This window comes from Salmo salar, chromosome 24 (assembly GCF_965601325.2).
Source record: "Salmo salar chromosome 24, fSalSal1, whole genome shotgun sequence".
Lineage (NCBI taxonomy): Eukaryota > Metazoa > Chordata > Actinopteri > Salmoniformes > Salmonidae > Salmo > Salmo salar.
Window position 1 is genome coordinate 32,505,373 of NC_138314.1, and position 22,552 is coordinate 32,527,924.

Here is a 22,552-nt window from a genome sequence, read left to right on the forward strand (position 1 = left end):
AAAGGCTCTATGGGTGAGTGATCAGAGTGCCTTACATGAGCCACTGTATGATATGATGCAAAATTAGTAGCTATATAGATGGTTCAGGTTAATGAACAAGAACCTTGACCTGGGGTGAAGATGTTCAATAGAGTAAGATTTTTTTTAATGATATACAAGTCAGGAATTATGGAATGCACAACAATAAAAACCCAGTGGTAAATAACATTTTTGTACAAAAACAATTATTTACAAAACAGGAGGCAATTTCCAGTATAGCTCCACATTGTTGTGCTGATCTATGAATGCTTCCATATACTAGCTAATGTGTAGCGGCTGTAAGGCATAGCAGGCCAATTTTCAACTAACCTGTTCTTGGTGATACTTTTTTTGTTCTTGATATGGGAGAAAAGTACATCTTATAAATGTCCAGTTGCAGGTGGTTCCCCCCTAAAAAAATGAATATTCAAACAAATATTAAATCCACGTTTTGTATCGAGTGAGAAATGCAAATGCCTCTTGCATGTCTGCAGATCTTTGTTTTGGTCTCACTGTGTGACGCGCCGTCACCTACTTCTACATGTGGCCGTGTCACATAGAAACATCTAGTTCCTGCAAAGCTCTTGGGGAAACGCAAGATGCAGCTAAAATGGCGAGGGAACTCCTCACTCGGTGCAAACGTGGATTTAATATATTTTTGGAGAACCACCTGCAACTGGACATCGAGAAGATACTTTTCTCCAGAATTGAGAATGACAAAAGTATCGCCAAGAACAGGATAGTTGAAAATTGGCCTGCTATGCTTTACACTAGCTAATGTATAACTGCTGTATGGAAGCATTCACATATCACCACCGTAACAATGTGGAGCTAGCGCCGCATGTGCCCACGAGTTGGAACTCAACATGCAGTAATCAAGTAAATTCCAGTATCCTGAACAGGGACATTATGGGAATGATTACAGTGATGCGTGATGAAATGCAATATACTGATTTCAAGTAGGCCCAATTGCCAGAAGAAAAATATCAGGGGAGTCTCCAATGGGGTAACGAGGGTGGAATGTGGATCATGTTGCCTCTGTGGATGGGCCTGGTCACCTCTTGGTTGGCTGCTGCTCTTCCTCATCTTCTCTTGACCTCTTTCCGGTTGAGGCCTAAAGTAATAAGAGACATACTTCAATTTTGTGAGCAACACCATACTCTGGACAATATTGACATATGGCAAACCCTCTCCTGCGGGGACCATCAGATAGTTCACATTTTTGTTCTTACCCTGCACTTAAGTACCTAATTCAACTAAACACCAAGAACTTGCTTAGTTAAATCAGGCTAGAACAAAAATGTGGACTGTCTAGTGGTCCCCCAGGAGAGGGGTGGGAAACTACTGTAGTAGAATGACATTGTTTCTCACTACTGTGGCATCTCCAGAGTCTGCTGTGCCATCGGCATCTCTGGAGTCCTTGGGGTACATGATGCCTTCAGCGGTCTCCTTCATTGCCTCATCCTGAGATGGAGATCGTTGGGATCAGAGATTACTCGCCATTGCCACTTACAACACCGCCTAGCCCAAAATACCCATTATGTAGTAAACGTACCCGCATTGATGGCACTGGGGCCAGGCAATGAGACAGCAATAAACCTTACCATCAGCCAGGGATGCTGTAAAGCCTCCTCAATGGTGAGGCGGACATTGGGGTCCACTCGAAGCAGTTTCTTTACAACATCTTTGGCTAGACATGATTGGATAAGTAAAAGAAGTATCGGACATCATTGAATTATCCATACAACTGTAGTAAAGTAGCAAAAGTTGTTTACAAACCCAAGACAGGTGGAATACATTTCAAATTTATGTTCTCTAGCACACGTATGACAGAGCCAAACATGCATGCAGTACATTTTTAGGTCAATTTGATGAGGATTTACATTAGTCCCTTACCATCATCGGAGATGCCGTCCCATTTTGATGGAATAAATGTATATATTCCCTGGGTGATCTGATCACTGACTGACAAACCAATTCGTGCATCAGGGTAGAATGGGGGATAGCCTGCCAAACTGAGGGGGAGAGAACTAAACTTCACATATAAAAGTATTAACACTAAGTGAATCTGTGAACAGGAAAACTGTGTGCTGTTGAAAAGTAATCTTGGCCCAAGTTATTTGCAAATTGATTGAAATAGTTGCATTACAATGCTTTTAGTACACTGATAAGCCTGGAAACATTTAAAGTTGCAACAAAATTATTGGGACAGTGGCACTTTTTTGGGGGGCTTTTTGTACATAGTCACCCCATTTTAGGGAACTGAAAGTATTGGGACAAACTCAAGTTTATTAAAGTAGTAAAAAGTGTAGTATTCGGTCCAATATTCCTATCACGCAATGATTACATCAAGCTTGTGACTCTACAAACCTGTTGGATGCAGTTGCTGTTTGTTTTGGTTGCGATTCAGATTATTTTGTGCCCAATAGAAATTAATAGTAAATAATGTAGTGTGTCATTTTGGAATCACTATTGTGAATAAGAATATAATGTTTCTAAACACTACTACATGAATGAGGATACTACCATGATTAGGGATATACCTGACTTTCCATAATCATGGTAGCATCCACATTCATGTAGTAGTGTTTAGAAACATTATATTCTTATTCACAATAGTGATTCCAAAATGACACACTACATTATTTACTATTAATTTCTATTAGGCACAAAATAATCTGAAGCAATCAAAACAAACAGCAACTGCATCCAACAGGTTTGTAGAGTCACAAGCTTGATGTAATCATTGCGTGCTAGGAATATTGGACCAAATACAAAACTTGACTATTTTAATATACATAAGCGAGTTTGTCCCAATACTTTGGTCCCCTAAAATGGGAGGACTGTGTACATAAAGTGTTGTAATTTCGAAACGGTTCACCCGATATGGATGAAAATACCCTCAAATTAAAGCTGACAGTCCTGTATATCTACTACAGTCAGAGCAAGCAGCACTGTTATGTCTGTGATCCTGGCATCAGGAACATGGATCCCTACCACACAAACAGGACGACCCCTAAACTCCAGGCGTCTACAGCCCTGCTGTAGCCCACAGTGACTGCGTCTGTGAACACCTCTGGTGCCAGGTATGTGGGTGTTCCACAAAGGGTCCTCATCAGGGCAGACTCCTCCAGTATCTTGGACTGATTAAAGTCTGTGATCTGTCACAGAGAGAGAGGCCTGTAACTCTTCACTTCAGTGAGGCTATTCAACCAAGCTTTTTTCCCTTCTCCAGATCTAGTGTGTCTAGAGATCCACTTCAGGAGGGCAATGAATAAGTGGATAACTTTATCTACCCTCACATACTCTTGATCTACTATGATCATTCACTGTGGAAGAAAGACCCACATTGGGATTTGAGAAACCTTACCTTGATGACGCAAACATCGTCGTGAGACGAAAGCAGCACATTTTCAGGTTTGAGGTCTCTGTGGATGATGCCATTGTTGTGAAGGTACTAGTGGAAGGAATGCGAGATAAACCAGCATAAGGAAGCAGTTGAATATCTACTCAAGCGACAGTATCTCCAGCATAAAACAAGATGTGTAAAGGTATGGTGTATTTTGACATTTCAACATCACACCGGAATATATTTAATAAATCCTACCATGAATTTGCCTGGCTACCCAGATTCATTGCTCCAGCCAAATGCCACACCCACAAGCGTTTGTTTCTTCTCCTCAATGAGTCTGGATTTGAATCCCTCCCCGACCCTTCTAGAACACGAACACATTCAGACCGTCTGACTGGTCCTAGAAATCCAGAGCCAGAACAAGTGGGTAGTGACGTTTGAAAATGTGTCATTGGCTTTGATACTCTGGTTAGAGACGATCCAATTGCTGATGACTTTATTTTGTACAACACCCATCGTCACCACAAACGACTTCAATGATGGCAGATTCAGACTGAAGTATGTAGAAATTGATAAAGCAGCGGAAGCATTCAGTGTGAGTCGTCAGGCAAACCATAAATATCACTATTCTAAAAATTCTGAAGGAAAAATTGAGAAATACATCAATCCACCCACCTCTACTGCTTTCAACATCTGGTAAAAATATAGCTTGGCAATTGGCTCCTTGATCTGTTGCTTGCTTTTGACCCTGTCGTAGAGTTCTCCACCCTCCATGCTGAAACACACATGCTATCAGTTGAAACAGAAAACAAAGGGGAAGGGAAATACTATGCTTGTGACAATTATATTTCTTCGTAAGGCTACAGAAATTATTAGACGCAACGAAAATTATAATGGTTTCTCATTGATAAAAAAAAAGTGGCTGCTTGAATGAAAAACTGAACTCACAGCTCTAGAACAATGTAGTATGAGTCATCTGTTTGGAAGAAGTCTTTTGTTTTGATCAGACATGGCTGGAAAAGACAGGAGGCAAAAGTTACACACAGAAATTTAGCAGGCAAATACTAGAGGACATTTTGATACAAAGTGGTAGAAAAGTGTGATGTCTGTGGCTTTGTCCAGTAGAAAACATGCATTGAAAATGACTACTTCTATGGCACTTGATTACCCCAGGGAAAGAAAACATTGTTGGACATGAAGAGCTATTGCTTTACTAGGCTCCTTGGCAGTTATTACATCATAATAAGTTCTAGATATAATACTTACATGGTCAATCTTTTGAAGGATCTGGATCTCTCTTTCTGCACTTCGTGTGGCAGTCTATAATTGAACAAAGATGAGTGTTACATTTATTGCAGTAGTTATTATTCATAAACTAGAACAGGAGGAAAAAGGTGATAAGACTTACGCCAACAGATGCCGGGAAATCATTCTTGTTAATAGTCTTCAAGGCCACCTTTTTGCAAGTGGCCCTCTCAAAAGCCAGCTTCACTTCCCCGCACACACCACTGGTATAACAAATCATATTAGAATGTTATTCTGTAATTCAAAACAAAATCATGAGTAACAAGATTTAGTAAAATACACAAGTTAAAATGAATAAAATGCTCACTTACACTCCAATCTTTTTGGTAATCATGTATTTCTCGCTTAACTCTTTGGGTAGGTTGGACTGCTCATCCGCCATGAGATCAATGAACACAAACACTATTGAAGGGAGAAAATCAGTTGAATTGATTATTAATGCAAAGACTAAGGTCGACATCACCATTAAGGGAATGATGCAGCATACTTAATGTTTAGAGATACATGGAATATAGTGTCATGATGGATAGGGCCTCCTTGCTACTATTTAAGTATCAGTGACCTAAACAGAAATGTATTGAAATAATCCTCTGAAAAAAAGGTACCTTTGTGGCGTTCTTCAGCAAGGGACAACACTGCATTGTTTGCTAGTGGCAACATTTTTCCTTTTCCAATAACGTTACCGTCAACAAACGTGCCATTGTTACTGTTGTCAAAGACATAGACAATGTTCTTCTCCTGCAAGGTAAAGATCTGACCGTCATTACAGAGCACACTGATTAACAAAACAATGGACTTCCTTAAATAAAATACATAGATAGTGGTGAAAAATGAATCGACCTACTCGGAATATCCTAAAATGTTTATTGCTGTATGCAGCAAATCTGGATGATTCCCTCAGTATGGGGACATCAAAGGAATAGTTGCATTTAGTGTGCCGACCAAACCAAGCGTCGTCCTCAACACAGTCTGGGGAAAAAAGTAAAACTAAAACCATCACTTCAATAGAGGCTAAGAGAAGACAATATACAGATGCTAGTGCTAGTTGAAAAATATTTTTTTAAATCTCACTCACATTTGCCATATGGGCCACTTTCAGCAGGACACAACATTGTGCAATGTTTAAATGAATGGAAATGCTACTGATCTGAAAGACCACTTGAAGAACATTGTGATTACTGATTATGGCGGCTCAGAGGACGATGTTGTAGTGTGCTGCTGCAGTAGTTTTACGATTTCAAATGGTCACACAGTTATTGATCAGGGCCGATTTCCTGATAGCGATGGAACTTAGGCTTATGGCTGTTTTAACAATGCATCTTTCCTACAATGGCCGAAAATTGAACATGCGTTTCCCAAAACACCACAGAGAGAAAAACGGTCACTTAGTGCGTTGTTTTCTCAGTGCGTTGTTTTCTCAGTGCGTTGTTTTCTCAGTGCGTTGTTTTCTCAGTAGGTGGTAATATCTCCTAGAAAGATATTACCACCTACTGCTGCAAATATTGAAGTGGCTTACTCTAATGCTTACCGAATAAAAATGCACAAAATCAGCGATTTGGGACATCATTGTGCACATATTAGGCTACACATCATGAAATATATTGAGAAATTACAGACGGTAGCCTACAAGTAGCAAAATAAAACTCAACTGAACATGAAATGCATTTTTAATATGATTGAAATGGGCCTATAGCCTACTGTTTATATTTTGATTCTATGTTTAGCAGAGATCTTGTGTAGAAAGTGATGCGTGAGGGCAAAAAAAGCATTAATGACACACTTAGCTGTTCTACAAGTGGTCTGAGGCAGGCGTTAGATTACAAGCGCTTTCAAGTGCAACGTTAATAATGATGTTTTGGGAAACAGCTCAGATTTAATGATGCTCCTTCCTACGAAGGTTCTAACAGTGAACTTAGCCTTAAGATGCTTTTGAGAAACCGGGCCCTGGTCATACTCCACCACATGGGCTCAAACAGACCTCAAAAGAATGTTCCCGCACTATTGTGGAAAACGTGTTGTTCAGTACAAACTGCAGCAAAACATTTAAATCAACTAAAATACCCCAGTACTCACTGCCTAAAGGCATCCTAACCACCCAGGTAACAGGTGCACATCATGTGGTTGTTGAACTCACTGTGGGCTCTGAAGCCTCTCTGCATAGGCAGCAGGAGGCCCCAGGGCTGTGGCTCAGGCTCCTCTGGTATGGAGCCCAGGTCCCTAACAGGGATGGTGTCCACTGAACTGACTGTGCCAGACCCAGAGGATGACTGGCTGGCAGAGCCTGGAACAGAGGAGCTGGAGCCACTCTGGGACTGGGTCTGAGGCTGCGACTGGGTCTGGCTGTAAGCGTCTGGCTTCTCTTGGGACATGGTCAATATTTCTCCTCTGTCGGAGTATATTAAAGTAAATAATAAACACACCACTCAGGTGATCGTCACATCTTTCAATTTTCCAAACAATGTGCCCCACATCCCTAAACTTAGCAAAGTCCTTATAACTTGCATGTGATAATACTAGGCCTACATAGGGCGTCGTGCAGTATGAATGCATGACAATGATATGAACGAATGATTATGAATTCACAATGTGCGGTGTCTGGAAAATCCATGATCGTGGCAACTCCATAAGTTAAATGGAATTCATTCACCATGCTCCATCTCTATACAAATACGTTTCTTATTTATAGCTTCTTGCTAACAGTGCGTAGTATTATCTGGTAACCGGCCCTCGAGCTATCCTCACCACACATGGATAGCTAGCACAACACTAAATTAGTTTCACATGTGTACCAATTTCCGTAGCTAGCACGTCTGCGAAATTAAGTGGTTGTTTGGTTGCCGAAGAAATGTGACGGCTCGCTAGCTACAGTGTGTGCAACTGAACAATATTTTAAACATGACATTGATAAGAATGACCATTTAAATACACTTACCGGGATTTCGAATTAATCGCGGCACGTGTAGATTTTCCGGGGAAATTGGATCTCTAGAGACTCGTGGGAAATGTTGTTTGTTTTTCATTATACGTCACCTGAATTTTAGCAAGTGAGAAGTTTAGGATTTTCCACGTGATTTTCAGCAGCTAGCTAGCGTTTGCTGCATGGATATACACATCTGATCTGGACCATGTCATTTTGACCAATTACCATTCTTAGGAAGTAATTTTGTCTACATCGAGTTATTAGCAAGTAGCTGCATTATTTCGGGAGTTAATAATCAAATGGACCGTGTCACACTTCTGTTTTCTGCAACCTAGCTAGCTAACGCTAGCTTTCTGTTCTAGCTAGCTACCATTCCATCGCCGATTGACTGATTAACCAACAACATGGCAAAGCATAAAACATCTGCAAAAACTCTTATAATTGAACATGGTAAGTTGTTAATTCCATAGCTAATCCAGTATAGTAGCTAGTTGATCAGTGTCCAGATGACATAGGCTACTTAATATTCACATCATTGTATGAGACAACACATCCCATCTATCTAAAGCAGGGGCACATCTATTCAGCGCCATCGAAGAGTAATCAGCGTGTGTTATTAGTGTTAGGTTTAAAACCTCTGCTGTGTTGTGTTTGGTGTGGGTGGTTGTTTGAAATCATGCTGCTGGCGTGGCGTTGGATGGCCAGTAGGGGGCACGCTTCCCCCTGGTCAAAGTACACTGACACGGTGCTGTCATTTATTGAGACATTCTGGACTCACAGGTCACAAATCACATGACACTTGGATTAGGGGCATTGGCCCCCACACATCCACAACAATGTCCAACTCTTGTATTTCTCCAATAATGACATCTAGACAGTTTGAAAATTACTATCATCCAAATTAGAGGTCGACCGAATAATAATGGCCGATTTCAAGTTTTCATAACAATCGGTAATCAGTATTTTTGGCTACCGATTTGCCGATTTAAAAGAAGAAAAAAAAATAAAAAAAATAAAAAAAATATATATATATATATATATATATAATTATTATTTTTTAGTGTTTTTCTTTTAAACATTTATTTAACTAGGCAAGTCAGTTAAAGAACACATTCTTATTTTCAATGATGGCCTAGGAACGGTGGGTTAACTGCCTTGTTCAGGGGCAGAACGACAGATTTTTACCTTGTCAGCTTGGGGATGCAACCTTACGTTAACTAGCCCAACGCTTTACGTTGCCAAGGTAAGTTGCTAGCTAGCATTAAACTTATCTTATAAAAAACAATCAATCAATCATAAACACTAGTTAACTACACATGGTGGATGATATTACTAGTTTATCTAGCCTGTCCTGCTTTGCATATAATCGATGTGGTGCGCATTCGCGAAAAAGGACTGTCTTTGCTCCGACGTGTACCTAATCATAAACATCAATGTCTTTCTTAAAATCAATACACAAGTATATACACTGCTCAAAAAAATAAAGGGAACACTAAAATAACACATCCTAGATCTGAATGAAATAAATAATCTTATTAAATACTTTTTTCTTTACATAGTTGAATGTGCTGACAACAAAATCACACAAAAATAATCAATGGAAATCCAATTTATCAACCCATGGAGGTCTGGATTTGGAGTCACACTCAAAATTAAAGTGGAAAACCACACTACAGGCTGATCCAACTTTGATGTAATGTCCTTAAAACAAGTCAAAATGAGGCTCAGGAGTGTGTGTGGCCTCCACGTGCCTGTATGACCTCCCTACAACGCCTGGGCATGCTCCTAATGAGGTGGCGGATGGTCTCCTAAGGGTTCTCCTTCCAGACCTGGACTAAAGCATCCGCCAACTCCTGGACAGTCTGTGGTGCAACGTGGCGTTGGTGGATGGAGCAAGACATGATGTCCCATATGTGCTCAATTGGATTCAGGTCTGGGGAACGGGCGGGCCAGTCCATAGCATCAATGCCTTCCTCTTGCAGGAACTGCTGACACACTCCAGCCACATGAGGTCTAGCATTGTCTTGCATTAGGAGGAACCCAGGGCCAACCGCACCAGCATATGGTCTCACAAGGGGTCTGAGGATCTCATCTCGGTACCTAATGGCAGTCAGGCTACCTCTGGCGAGCACATGGAGGGCTGTGCGGCCCCCCAAAGAAATGCCACCCCACACCATGACTGACCCACCGCCAAACCGGTCATGCTGGAGGATGTTGCAGGCAGCAGAACGTTCTCTGTCACATCTGTCACGTGCTCAGTGTGAACCTGCATTCATCTGTGAAGAGCACAGGGCGCCAGTGGCAAATTTGCCAATCTTGGTGTTCTCTGGCAAATGCCAAACATCCTGCACGGTGTTGGGCTGTAAGCACAACCCCCACCTGTGGACGTCGGGCCCTCTACCACCCTCACGGAGTCTGTTTCTGACAGTTTGAGCAGACACATGCACATTTGTGGCCTGCTGGAGGTCATTTTGCAGGGCTCTGGCAGTGCTCCTCCTGCTCCTCCTTGCACAAAGGCGGAGGTAGCGGTCCTGCTGCTGGGTTGTTGCCCTCCTACGGCCTCCTCCACGTCTCCTGATGTACTGGCCTGTCTCCTGGTAGCGCCTCCATGCTCTGGACACTACGCTGACAGACACAGCAAACCTTCTTGCCACAGCTCGCATTGATATGCCATCCTGGATGAGCTGCACTACCTGAGCCACTTGTGTGGGTTGTAGACTCCGTCTCATGCTACCACTAGAGTGAAAGCACCGCCAGCATTCAAAAATGACCAAAACATCAGCCAGGATGCATAGGAACTGAGAAGTGGTCTGTGGTTACCACCTGCAGAACCACTCCTTTATTGGGGGTGTCTTGCTAATTGCCTATAATTTCCACCTGTTGTCTATTCCATTTGCACAACAGCATGTGAAATGTATTGTCAATCAGTGTTGCTTCCTAACTGGACAGTTTGATTTCACAGAAGTGTGATTGACTTGGAGTTACATTGTGTTGTTTAAGGGTTCCCTTTATTTTTTTGAGCAGTATATTTTTAAACCTGCATATTTAGTTAATATTGCCTGCTAACATGAATTTCTTTTAAATAGGGAAAATGTGTCACTTCTCTTGCAAACAGAGTCAGGGTATATGCAGCAGTTTGGGCCGCCTGGCTCGTTGCGAACTGTGAAGACTATTTCTTCCTAACAAAGACAGCCGACTTCGCCAAACGGGGATGATTTAACAAAAGCGCATTTGCGAAAAAAAGCACAATCGTTGCACGACTGTACCTAACCATAAACATCAATGCCTTTCTTAAAATCAATACACAGAAGTATATATTTTTAAACCTGCATATTTAGCTAAAAGAAATCCAGGCTAGCAGGCAATATTAACCAGGTGAAATTGTGTCAGTTCTCTTGCGTTCGTTGCACGCAGAATCAGGGTATACAGAATCTGGCTCGTTGCGAACTAATTTGCCAGAATTTTACGGAACTATGAAATAACATTGTAGGTTGTGCGATGTAACAGGAATATTTAGACTTATGGATGCCACCCGTTAGATAAAATACGGAACGGTTCCGTTTGTCACTGAAAGAATAATGTTTTCGAGATGATAGTTTCCGGATTTGACCATATTAATGACCTAAGGTTTATTATATTATAGTTAAGTCTATGATTTGATATTTGATAGAGCAGTCTGACTGAGCGGTGGTAGGCAGCAGCAGGCTCGTAATAGTCAAAGATATATGGTTTAGAGAGAAATAGTCGACGCGTCATAATTCCTGTAATAACTTGCATCTGAACTTGAAAGGGGTTCCTTCGTTATTTTACCGTTCATGTCTTCCATAGAGAATGTCTTGATCTACTTCAAATAAGGTCTGTGTTTTGTGCTTAAACCGCCTCGGCGTTTTGATACCCGTGTAAATCTCACTAGGTAACGTTTGTCAACATATTTTCATAAATCCACTCTACAAAAAAATGTATCTTCGCTTATATTGATCAGAGTTATATCCTATGGATATCTACACAGTTATAAAATTGGCAAGGTGGTGTAAGCCTAAACTAAACACAGACCTTATTTTAAGTTAATCTAAAAATATCCTATGGAATAAATGAAGGAACCGCTTTTCAGATTTTGCTAGAAGGTGTCATGGGAATTATGACTCGCACTTTGGTAGTCAATTCTTACCATGCCCATTATTAAAATAGGATTTCCTGCATACAGAAATTACAGTTTTTGTTTTCAGCATTCATCACAGGTAACTTAAACTCTATTTTTATTATTCAAACAGTTGAGAGTATTTGTCTCCTAAGCAGACTCTTCAGTATCGTTGTCACTTCAGGTGTGTGTGTGTGTGTGTGTGTGTGTGTGTGTGTGTGTGTGTGTGTGTGTGTGTGTGTGTGTGTGTGTGTGTGTGTGTGTGTGTGTGTGTGTGTGTGTGTGTGTGTGTGTGTGTGTGTGTGTGTGTGTGTGTGTGTGTGTGTGTGTGTGTTTAAAAAATCATAATAATAATCGGCCGATTATTCGGTAGCGGCTTTTTTGGCCCTCCAATAATAGGTATCGGCGTTGAAAAATCATAATCGGTCGACCTCTAATCCAAATATGTACCGATGTGTCTTATTTCATAGATGACGTTCGAGAAGATGGTGATGATATGAATCCCTTCTCCTTTAAAGAGTTCATCCGCAGTAAAAACCAAGGGGATCCAGATGAGAAGAAGTACCCAACGCGAAAGGTGCTGATCATTTTAAATGAACCAGTGTTACATTCAATCCCAGAGATGAACTGTTACAAAGCATATGCATGTAATTTGGTGGTGCATGTAATTTGGAGGTGTTCATTCATTGGAAAAATGTCACAGCATAATATTCAAAGTCTGAAAAGATGGTCAGACTGTTCAGATTATTACTTTTGATGTAATTTTTATGTGAAGGTGACCTACATTCTTACTGCTGCATTTTGTGTTATAGGAGGCATATGGGAGCACATTCCTGGCAGAGGGGGAATATACTATCCCTGGCCCTAAGAGCTTCGATCAAGACTTCCAGGGTCACTTTTACGTAGACCCCGCACCGTTTCCTCAGTCTCTGGACAATGAGACAAAGGAGTGGGCTGGGAGTTACCAGCCATCAGCCATTGAGGAGGTGCATGAATTTAGACTGTGTGGCACTGCAGCAGCAGACAGCAGCACATACTCGGGTCAGTCTTCCCTGTGCACCGAGGAAGAAGAGGATACTTCCTTATCTGTATGGCAGGTGGATGAAGAATTCTCACCAAAGGCCCCCCAGTACAGGAGGGCACCAGTGAACTATGAGGGAGATGACGAGACATCCATGGCAGAGCTCTCCTACAAGACCAAGAAGAGTAGTACAGAGAATGGCCATAGGGATCAACAAAAGGTTATTTTCGTATCTTGCTTACAGATGCACTTCCCTTCAAACTGGATGTCATAGGGGTATCAATTAGTTAGTCAGCTAAATTGCCAAAATATTCTAAAATAACTTTACATTTTTTTGAAACACAAGCTTGAAATGGGCATGGTCTAATTGACTCAACAAACAAAATCACAAATCCAAGTTAGGTTTTTTAATTAAGCAGAAAATCAGTTATTTTATCAAATCAACATTTGTCACGTGCCAAATACAACAGGTGTAGACCTTAGTGAAATGCTTACTTACAAGCCCTTAACCAATAATTAAAGAGCAGCAGTAAAATAACAATAGCGACGCTATATACAGGGGGTAGCGGTACAGAGTCAATGTGCGGGGGTAATTAGTCGAGGTAATTGAGGTAATATTTACAGTTGTGGCCAAATGTTTTGAGAATGACACAAATATTAATTTCCACAAAGTTTGCTCCTTCAGTGTCTTTAGATATGTTTGTCAGATGTTACTATGGAATACTGAAGTATAATTACAAGCATTTCATAAGTGTCAAAGGCTTTTATTGACAATTACATGAAGTTGATGCAAAGAGTCAATATTTGCAGTGTTGACCCTTCTTTTTCAAGACCTCTGCAATCCGCCCTGGCATGCTGTCAATTAACTTCTGGGCCATATCCTGACTGATGGCAGCCCATTCTTGCATAATTTGTCAGAATTTGTGGGTTTTTGTTTGTCCACCTGCCTCTTGAGGATTGACCACAAGTTCTCAATGGGATTAAGGTCTGGGGAGTTTCCTGGCCATGGACCCACATTTTTTATGTTTTGTTCCCCGAGCCACTTAGTTATCACTTTTGCCTTTTGGCAAGGTGCTCCATCATGCTGGGAAAGGCATTGTTCGTCACCAAACTGTTCCTGGATGGTTGGGAGAAGTTGCTCTCGGAGGATGTGTTGGTACCATTCTTTATTCATGGCTGTGTTCTTAGGCAAAATTGTGAGTGAGCCCACTCCCTTGGCTGAGAAGCAACCCCACACATGAATGGTCTCAGGATCCTTTACTGTTGGCATGACACAGGACTGATGGTAGCGCTCACCCTGTCTTTTCCGGACAAGCTTTTTTTCCGGATGCTCCAAACAATCGGAAAGGGGATTCAGAGAAAATGACTTTACCCCAGTCCTCAGCAGTCCAATCCCTGTACCTTTTGCAGAATGTACCTATTGCACCTATTGCAGAATATCAGTCTGTCCCTGATGGTTTTTTCCTGGAGAGAAGTGGCTTCTTTGCTGCCCTTCTTGACACCAGGCCATCCTCCAAAAGTCTTCGCCTTACTGTGCGTGCAGATGCACTCACACCTGCCTGCTGCCATTCCTGAGCAAGCTCTGTACTGGTGGTGCCCCGATCCCGCAGCTGAATCAACTTTAGGAGATGGTCCTGGCGCTTGCTGGACTTTCTTGGGCGCCCTGAAGCCTTCTTCACAACAATTGAACCTCTCTCCTTGAAGTTCTTGATGATCCGATAAATGGTTGATTTAGGTGCAATCTTACCCATCAGCAATATCCTTGCCTGTGAAGCCATTTTTGTGCAAAGCAATGATGACGGCACGTGTTTCCTTGCAGGTAACCATGGTTGACAGAGGAAGAACAATGATTCCAAGCACCACCCTCCTTTTGAAGCTTCCAGTCTGTTATTCAAACTCAATCAGCATGACAGAGTGATATCCCGCCTTGTCCTCGTCAACACTCACACCTGTGTTAACGAGAGAATCACTGACATGATGTCAGCTGGTCCTTTTGTGGCAGGGCTGAAATGCAGTGGAAATGTTTTTTGGGGGATTCAGTTCATTTGCATGGCAAAGAGGGACTTTGCAATTAATTGCAATTCATCTGATCACTCTTCATAACATTCTGGAGTAAATGCAAATTGCCATCATACAAACTGAGGCAGCAGACTGTGAAAATGTATATTTGTGTCATTCTCAAAACTTTTGGCCACGACTGTACGTGTAGGTAAAGTTATTAAAGTGGATCTGAGGCTGCTTATCAATGGTTGTTTTAGCAAAGTTAGCTGGCTAACTCACGGATCCTACTTTGTAGTATACCCCCCATGTGATTGGCCACAAGTCCTTTATTTTGTATTTTCTGTTTTTCTTTTAAAGCTGAGGGAGGAAAATACGCAGCTCAGGAATAACATTAAATATCTTGTGAAAAAGTCTGAGAAGGATGATCAAAGGTAGGTGGACAGAAGTGATATGGTCTGCTGAGAACAGACCTTCCTGGAGTGTGAGAGGGATTTAGGGGATGGTGTTAAAGCCCTTATATTATGTTATGGCATGGGAGTAATGCTTTGAATATCACTCTTTAGATGTAGATTTAAGATGTTAATTGTACACATGTTCATGCTCTATAAAGAACGTTTAACCTATGCTCATCATCATGTCTCTGACTGACACATAGAATTCGACACCTCACAGATGAGTTGCACAAGAGAAGAGTGCAGGAGGAGAGGGAGGCTCAGGCTTTAGAGACCATGGTCCACTCCGTAGAGCAGAACCTGCAGTTAATGACCGTATGCACCTGTTCCTCTTTCTCCTACTTCATCAGTTTATCAAGGATTTAAGAATATGTTTTGTTCACTGATCATCTAGAAGATGTGAAATACTGTGCATTCGGAAATTATTCAGACCCCTTGACTTTTCACACATTTTGTTATGTTACAGCCTTATTCTAAAATTGATTAAATTGTTTTTTCATTCTCAATCTACAGACAATACCCCATACTGATAAAGCATTTTTTTGCAAATGTATTAAAAATAAAAACTTTTACATAAGTATTCAGACCCTTTACTCAGTACTTTGTTGAAGCACCGTTGGCAGTCCCAGCCTCGAGTCTTCTTGGGTATGACGCTACAAGCTTGGCACACCTGTATTTGGGGAGTTTCTCTCATTCTTCTCTGCAGATCATCTCAAGCTCAGTCAGATTGGATGGGGAGCGTCGCTGCATCGCCTAATCAGGTCTCTCCAGAGATGTTCGATCGGGTTCAAATCCGGGCTCTGGCTGGGCCACTCCAAGACATTCAGAGACTTCTCCCGAAGCCACTCCTGCGTTGTCTTGGCCATGTGTTTAGGGTTGTTGTCCTGTGGCAAGGTTGACCTTCACCGCAGTCTGAGGTCCTGAGCGCTCTGGAGCAGGTTTTCATCAAAGATCTCTCTGTACTTTGTTCAGTTCATCTTTTACTTGATCCTGACTAGTCTCCCAGTCCCTGCTGCTGAAAAACATCCCCACAGCATGATGCTGCCACCACCATGCTTCACCGTAGGAATGGTGCCAGATTTCCTCCAGGTGTGAGGCTTGGCATTCAGGCCAAAGAGTTTAATCTTGGTTTCATCAGACCAGATAATCTTGTTTCTCATGGTCTGAGAGTCTTTAGGTGCCTTTTGGCAAACTCCAAGCGGGCTGTCATGTGCCTTTTACTGAGGAGTGGCTTCCGTCTGGCCACTCTACCATAAAGGCCTGATTGGTAGAGATGGGAGAACCTTCCAGGACAACCATCTCCACAGAGGAAATCTGGAGCTCTGTCAGAGTGACCATTGGGTTCTTGGTCACCTCACCGACCAAGGCCCTTCTCCCCCGATTGCTCAGTTTGGCCAGGTGGCCAGCTCTAGGAATAATCTTTGTGGTTCCAAACTTCTTCCATTTAAGAATGATGGAGGCCACTGTTCTTGGGGACCTGCAATGCTGCAGACATTTTTTGGTACTCTTCCCCAGATCTGTGCCTAGACACAATCCTGTCTCGGAGCTCTACGGTCAATTCCTTCAATCTCATGGTTTGGTTTTTGCTCTGACATGCACTGTCAACTGTGGGACCTTATATAGACAGGTGTGTGCCTTTCCAAATCATGTTCAATCCATTTAATTTGATAGCAAAGGGTCTCATAGAAAAGGTTCTGAATACTTATGAACAGTTGAAGTCGGAAGTTTACATACACCTTAGCCAAATACATTTAAACTCAGTTTTTCACAATTCCTGACATTTAATCCTAGTAAAAATTCCCTGTCTTAGGTCAGTTAGGATCACCACTTATTTTAAGAATGGGAAATGTCAGAATAATAGTAGAGAGAAAGATTTATTTCAGCTTTTTTCTTTCATCACATTCCCAGTGGGTCAGAAGTGTACATACACTCAATTAGTATTGGGTAGCATTGCCTTTCAATTGTATAACTTGGGTCAAACGTTTTGGGTAGCCTTCCACAAGCTTCTCACAATAAGTTGGGTGAATTTTGGCCCATTCCTCCTGACAGAGCTGGTGTAACTGAGTCAGGTTTGTAGGCCTCCTTGCTCGCACATACTTTTTCAGTTCTGCCCACAAATTTTCTATAGGATTGAGATCAGAGCTTTGTGATGGCCACTCCAATACCTTGACTTTGTTGTCCTTAAGCCATTTTGCCACAACTTTGGAAGTATGCTTGGGGTCATTGTCCATTTGGAAGACTCATTTGCGACCAAGCTTTAACTTCCTGACGGATGTCTTGAGATGTTGCTTCAATATATCCACATAATTTTCCTGCCTCATGATGCCATCTATTTTGTGAAGTGCACCAGTCCCTCCTGCAGCAAAGCACCCCCACAACATGATGCTGCCACCCCCGTGCTTCACGGTTGGGATGGTGTTCTTCGGCTTGCAAGCATCCCCCTTTTTCCTCCAAACATAACGATGGTCATTATGGCCAAACAGTTATATTTTTGTTTCATCAGACCAGAGGACATTTCTCCAAAAATTACGATTTTTGTCCCTATGTGCAGTTGCAAACCGTAGTCTGGCTTTTTTATGGCGGTTTTGGAGCAGTGGCTTCTTCCTTGCTGAGCAGCCTTTCAGGTTATGTCGATACAGGACTCGTTTTACTGTGGATATAGATACTTTTGTACCCGTTTCCTCCAGCATCTTCACAAGGTCCATTGCTGTTATTCTGGGATTGATTTGCACTTTTCGCACCAAAGTACGTTCATCTCTAGGAGACGGAATGTGTTTCCTTCCTGAACGGTTTGACGGCTGCGTGGTCCCATGGTGTTTATACTTGCGTACTATTGTTTGTACAGATGAACGTGGTACCTTCAGGCATTTGGAAATTGCTCCCAAGGATGAACCAGACTTGTGGAGGTCTACAATATTTTTTCTGAGATCTTGGCTGATTTCTTTTGATTTTCCCATGGTGTCAAGCAAAGAGGCACTGAGTTTGTAGGTAGGCCTTGAAATACATCCACAGGTACACCTCCAATTGACTCAAATTATGTAATTTAGCATTTCAGAATCTTCTAAAGCCATGCCATCATTTTATGGAATTTCGCAAGCTGTTTAAAGGCACAGTCAACTTAGTGTATGTAAACTTCTGACCCACTGGAGTTGTGAAATAATCTGTCTGTAAACAATTGTTGGAAAAAGTACTTGTCATGCACAAAGTAGATGTCCTAACCGGCTTGCAAAAAATTATAGTTTGTTAACAAGAAATTTGTGAAGTGGTTGAAAAACTAGTTTCAATGACTCCAACCTAAGTGTATGTAAACTTCCGACAACTCTAAATAAGTTTTTTTTTTTTTTCATAAATTTGCAAAAAATTCTAAAAACCCGTTTCAACTATTGTGTGTAGATCGATGAAATACATGAATTTAATCAATTTTAGAATAAGGCTATAACAAAATGTGGAAAAAGTCAAGTGGTCTGAATACTTTCTCAATGCAATGTATATCTCACTAAGATTACAAGGAAGTGTCATGATTAGTTACTAAACAGAAGTGTGTTGATATGAAGTCTTATTCATTACTTGGACCTTTTCTTCTTGACAGAAACGAGCAGTGAAGGCTGAAAACATTGTATCAAAACTCAAAGAGGAGCTTCATCAATTACAGGTTTGACTCTTACTGGTGTTACTGCATGATTAGCTCCATTGACATATGTTTGCACAGTGTTTCCCCTATATTAATTTAGCAGAGGTGGCCAACGCAGCAACAAATGTGGTATTTCAAAAAATATATATATATATACTACCGTTCAAAAGTTTGGGGTCACTTGGAAATGTCCTTTCTAAGTGCAGCTCAATAGGGTTGAGATCAGGTGACTATGCTGGCCAGTCCATTATAGACAGAACACCAGCTGACTGCTTCTTCCCTAAATAGTTCTTGCATAGTTTGGAGCTGTGCTTTGGGTCATTGTCCTGTTGTAGGAGGAAATTGGCTCCAATTAAGCGCTGTCCACAGGGTATGGCATGGCATTGCAAAATGGAGTGATTGCCTTCCTTCTTCAAGATCCCTTTTACCCTGTACAAATCTCCCACTTTACCACCACCAAAGCACCCCCAGACCACCACATTGCCTCCACCATGCTTGACAGATGGCGTCAAGCACTCCTCCAGCATCTTTTCATTTTTTTCTGCGTCTCACGAATGTTCTTCTTTGTGATCCGAACACCTCAAACTTCGTCTGTCCATAACACTTTTTTCCAGTCTTCCTCTGTCCAGTGTCTGTGTTCTTTTTCCCATCTTAATCTTTTCTTTTTATTGGCCAGTCTGAGAGATGGCATTTTCTTTCTTGCGGGTACTATTTAATGAAGCTGCCAGTTGAAGACTTGTGAGGTGTCTGTTTCTCAAACTAGACACTCTAATATACTTGTCATCTTGATCAGTTGTGCACCGGAGCTCCCACTCCTCTTTCTATTCTGGTTAGAGCAAGTTTGCGCTGTTCTGTGAAGGGAGTAGTACACAGTATTGTATGAGATCTTCAGTTTCTTGGTAATTTCTCACATGGAATAGCCTTCATTTCTCAGAACAAGAATAGACTGACGAGTTTGAGAAGAAAGTTCTTTGTTTCTGGCCATTTTGAGCCTGTAATCGAACCCACAAATGGTGATGCTCCACATACTCAACTAGTCTAAAGGTCAGTTTTATTGCTTCTTTAATCAGAACAACAGTTTTCAGCTGTGCTAACATAATTGCAAAAGGGTTTTCTAATGATCAATTAGCCTTTTAAAATGATCAACTTGGATGAGCTAACACAACGTGCCATTGGAACACAGGAGGGATGGTTGCTGATAATGGGCCTGTGTACGCCTATGTAGATATTACATAAAACAAATCTGCCGTTTCCTGCTACAATAGTCATTTACAACATTAACAATGGCTACACTGTATTTCTGATCAATTTGATGTTATTTTAATGTACAAAAAAATTGCTTTTCTTTCAAAAACAAGGCCATTTCTAAGTGACCCTAAACTTTTGAACGATTTTGTACATGCATACATACTGAGTGTACGCAACATTATGAACACCTGCTCCTTCCTTGTCATAGACTGACCAGGTGATCGCTATGATCCCTTATTGATGTCACTTGTTAAATCACGTAAATTGGTGTAGATGAAGGGGAGGGGACAGGTTGAAGAAGGATTTTTAAGCTTGAGACAATTGAGACATGGATTGTGTATGTGTGCCATGCAGAGGTTGAATGGGCAAGACAAAAGATTTAAGTGCCTTTTGAACGGGGTATGGTTGTAGGTACCATGCGTACCGGTTTGAGTGTATCAAGAACTGCAATGCTGCTGGGTTTTTCACACTAACAGTTTGCCTTGTGTTTTAAGAATGGTACACTACCCAATGGACATTCAGCCAACTTGACACAACTGTGGGAAGCATTGAAGTCAATGTTTGCCAACATCCTTGTAGAGTCCATTCCCCACAATTTAAGGCTGTTCTGAGGGCAAAAGGGGGTGCAACTCCATATTAGGAAAATGTTCCTAATGCTTTGTCCACTCAGTGTATGTATGTATGTATGTATGTATGTATGTATGTATGTATGTATGTATGTATGTATGTATGTATGTATGTATGTATGTATGTATGTATATTATATATATATTTTTTTAATGAGACACGTATTCAAATGGATAATCGTGGCTCAATGACTGGAAGTGTATCTATGGAAATAGCTAGCATGACATTGCGCTAATGCTAGTAGCGCAACCTTTGCCACCACTGCTGAAAAAAATCCTAGAGGAAACATTGTTGCATAATGTGATACTCTTTATATTGCAGGGCCAAGTAGAGGGGTGCCAGTATGAGAATGAGAGACTTCGAGCTAGAGAGACAGCTGCCTTAAATACAATGAAACATAACGCGCAAGTGGCCTCGGAGTACCTTAACAAAGCAGCACTCAATGCTGAGACTTCCATCAAGTAAGGTTTCTCTTCCATAGTGTCATCTACATCCAGATGTGAATACACAGTTCCTCATATTGATTGTGTGGGTATTTGGTAAAATGCAACGTGCAAGTTCAGTTCATAATGTTTTCTAACCATAATTAAACATTGTGGTATTTTCTCCAAGTTCTATGACCAGGCTATCGGTTTGATTCTATCCACATGCAATTACTTACAGGAGCAGAAACTCTTTGTCTAGTATCTCAACTGCTGCAGTCCATCGACAACATATCTGAGATTCACAATGAAGGCTGATGGAGTTTAAGGAGGCTATAGAATTCAGATCTAGGACCATCCATCAAGAAACTGGAAAACAATTATGGCGTGTCAGTGTCACTCAACACTCACAGAGAATCTAAAGTTGTAGTGTGTGCACTGATTTGTGACAAAATAAAACATATTGCTTTTTTTACTTGTACTTCATAAAATGTTTAGTTTTGAACCACTTTAACAGGCTATTTGAAAACAATATGCTAACAGCTGTATTTAAAGCTGAGGCAAATATGACTCAGATTTCGATTAATAAATGCGACTCAAAGTTGTTTGTTTTATTTTGTGAGCATTGTTTACACATTTTACACTGCATATGTTCTACAATCTTAGCTTGAACGTAGTCCTACTATTCGTAGTAGGAATTCAGGAGACTTTCTGTAGCTACTTGTCAGTTAATTGCTTGCTAAGTTTTCCAACCACTACATTTTTAAATCAGAAATGGTATTGTATCCACTTTTGCTAAGACGGTCAGAGTCAGGTTAGTAATGAGTGTCTTTGATAGTTGTTAATTGTACTGGTATTACAGTATTAAATAATACATAAATACATTATTATACTAGGTCAAGTGGGCATTTGGCATTCATTTCATTGGTATTCATGAATGCCTGCATACTGTCTGTAGCATTTTGGGGGGTTCTGATTGGATAATAGTTATGATGATCCCACCAGCCACCACCTTGTACAGGATCTCAACCCATAACTCCACTCCCTCTAGTCAAATGTGTATGTGTAGTTTAATGTGTGCTAAACGGGACTAATCTAGAAAATAGAATTTGGTTTTAGCATTGACTCCCTGTCTAAATATATTTATTTTTTAAATGCTCTGGGTTTAGAAACGGTTAGTGCTATCCCTAACCTTAACCCTTTACCTTAACCTTTACCATTAACCATTTTACAGGTCATCCCAGGGGTTCCGGATAGCGAGTAACGTTGAAAAACTGGAGCTGCTGTGTAAAGCCTGTAACGTTTACTGTGGCGCTTGTGTTGCATTGTGGGTATTTAATGCATTTGAAGATTACAATGCTACATTTGATTGTTTTAATCAAGGAATTGAGTTGGAACATTCATTAATCTAAATTGT

The 22,552-nt window shown here is 41.1% G+C and overlaps 2 protein-coding genes across 4 annotated transcripts; one reads left to right on the forward strand and one right to left on the reverse strand.

Annotated features, from left to right (window-relative positions):
• Positions 1–115: 115 nt before the first annotated feature.
• Positions 116–7,802, reverse strand: LOC106585648 (serine/threonine-protein kinase Chk2). 2 transcript variants are annotated; one of them, XM_014172075.3, is made up of 15 exons: positions 7,608–7,802; positions 6,810–7,060; positions 5,520–5,644; positions 5,281–5,413; positions 4,987–5,077; positions 4,779–4,878; positions 4,637–4,690; positions 4,319–4,383; positions 4,046–4,145; positions 3,389–3,475; positions 3,016–3,179; positions 1,915–2,033; positions 1,623–1,708; positions 1,390–1,482; positions 116–1,132 (listed from the first exon to the last, which is right to left on the reverse strand). In XM_014172075.3, the coding sequence occupies exons 2-15, from the start codon at positions 7,042–7,044 to the stop codon at positions 1,073–1,075; spliced, it is 1,512 nt and encodes a 503-aa protein (XP_014027550.1). In that variant the 5' UTR covers positions 7,045–7,060; positions 7,608–7,802; the 3' UTR covers positions 116–1,072. The 2 variants fall into 2 exon arrangements, with proteins under 2 accessions (XP_014027550.1, XP_045562823.1); XM_045706867.2 differs by lacking the exon at positions 6,810–7,060 and having other exon boundaries at positions 7,608–7,695.
• LOC106585650 (endosome-associated-trafficking regulator 1) lies at positions 7,759–21,739 on the forward strand. 2 transcript variants are annotated; one of them, XM_014172077.3, is made up of 8 exons: positions 7,759–8,045; positions 12,204–12,310; positions 12,546–12,974; positions 15,113–15,186; positions 15,411–15,522; positions 18,797–18,859; positions 21,035–21,174; positions 21,363–21,739. In XM_014172077.3, exons 1-8 carry the CDS (start codon positions 8,000–8,002, stop codon positions 21,451–21,453), a joined length of 1,062 nt encoding a protein of 353 aa, XP_014027552.2. In that variant the 5' UTR covers positions 7,759–7,999; the 3' UTR covers positions 21,454–21,739. The 2 variants fall into 2 exon arrangements, with proteins under 2 accessions (XP_014027552.2, XP_014027554.2); XM_014172079.3 differs by lacking the exons at positions 15,113–15,186; positions 15,411–15,522.
• The last annotated feature ends 813 nt before the right edge of the window (positions 21,740–22,552 follow it).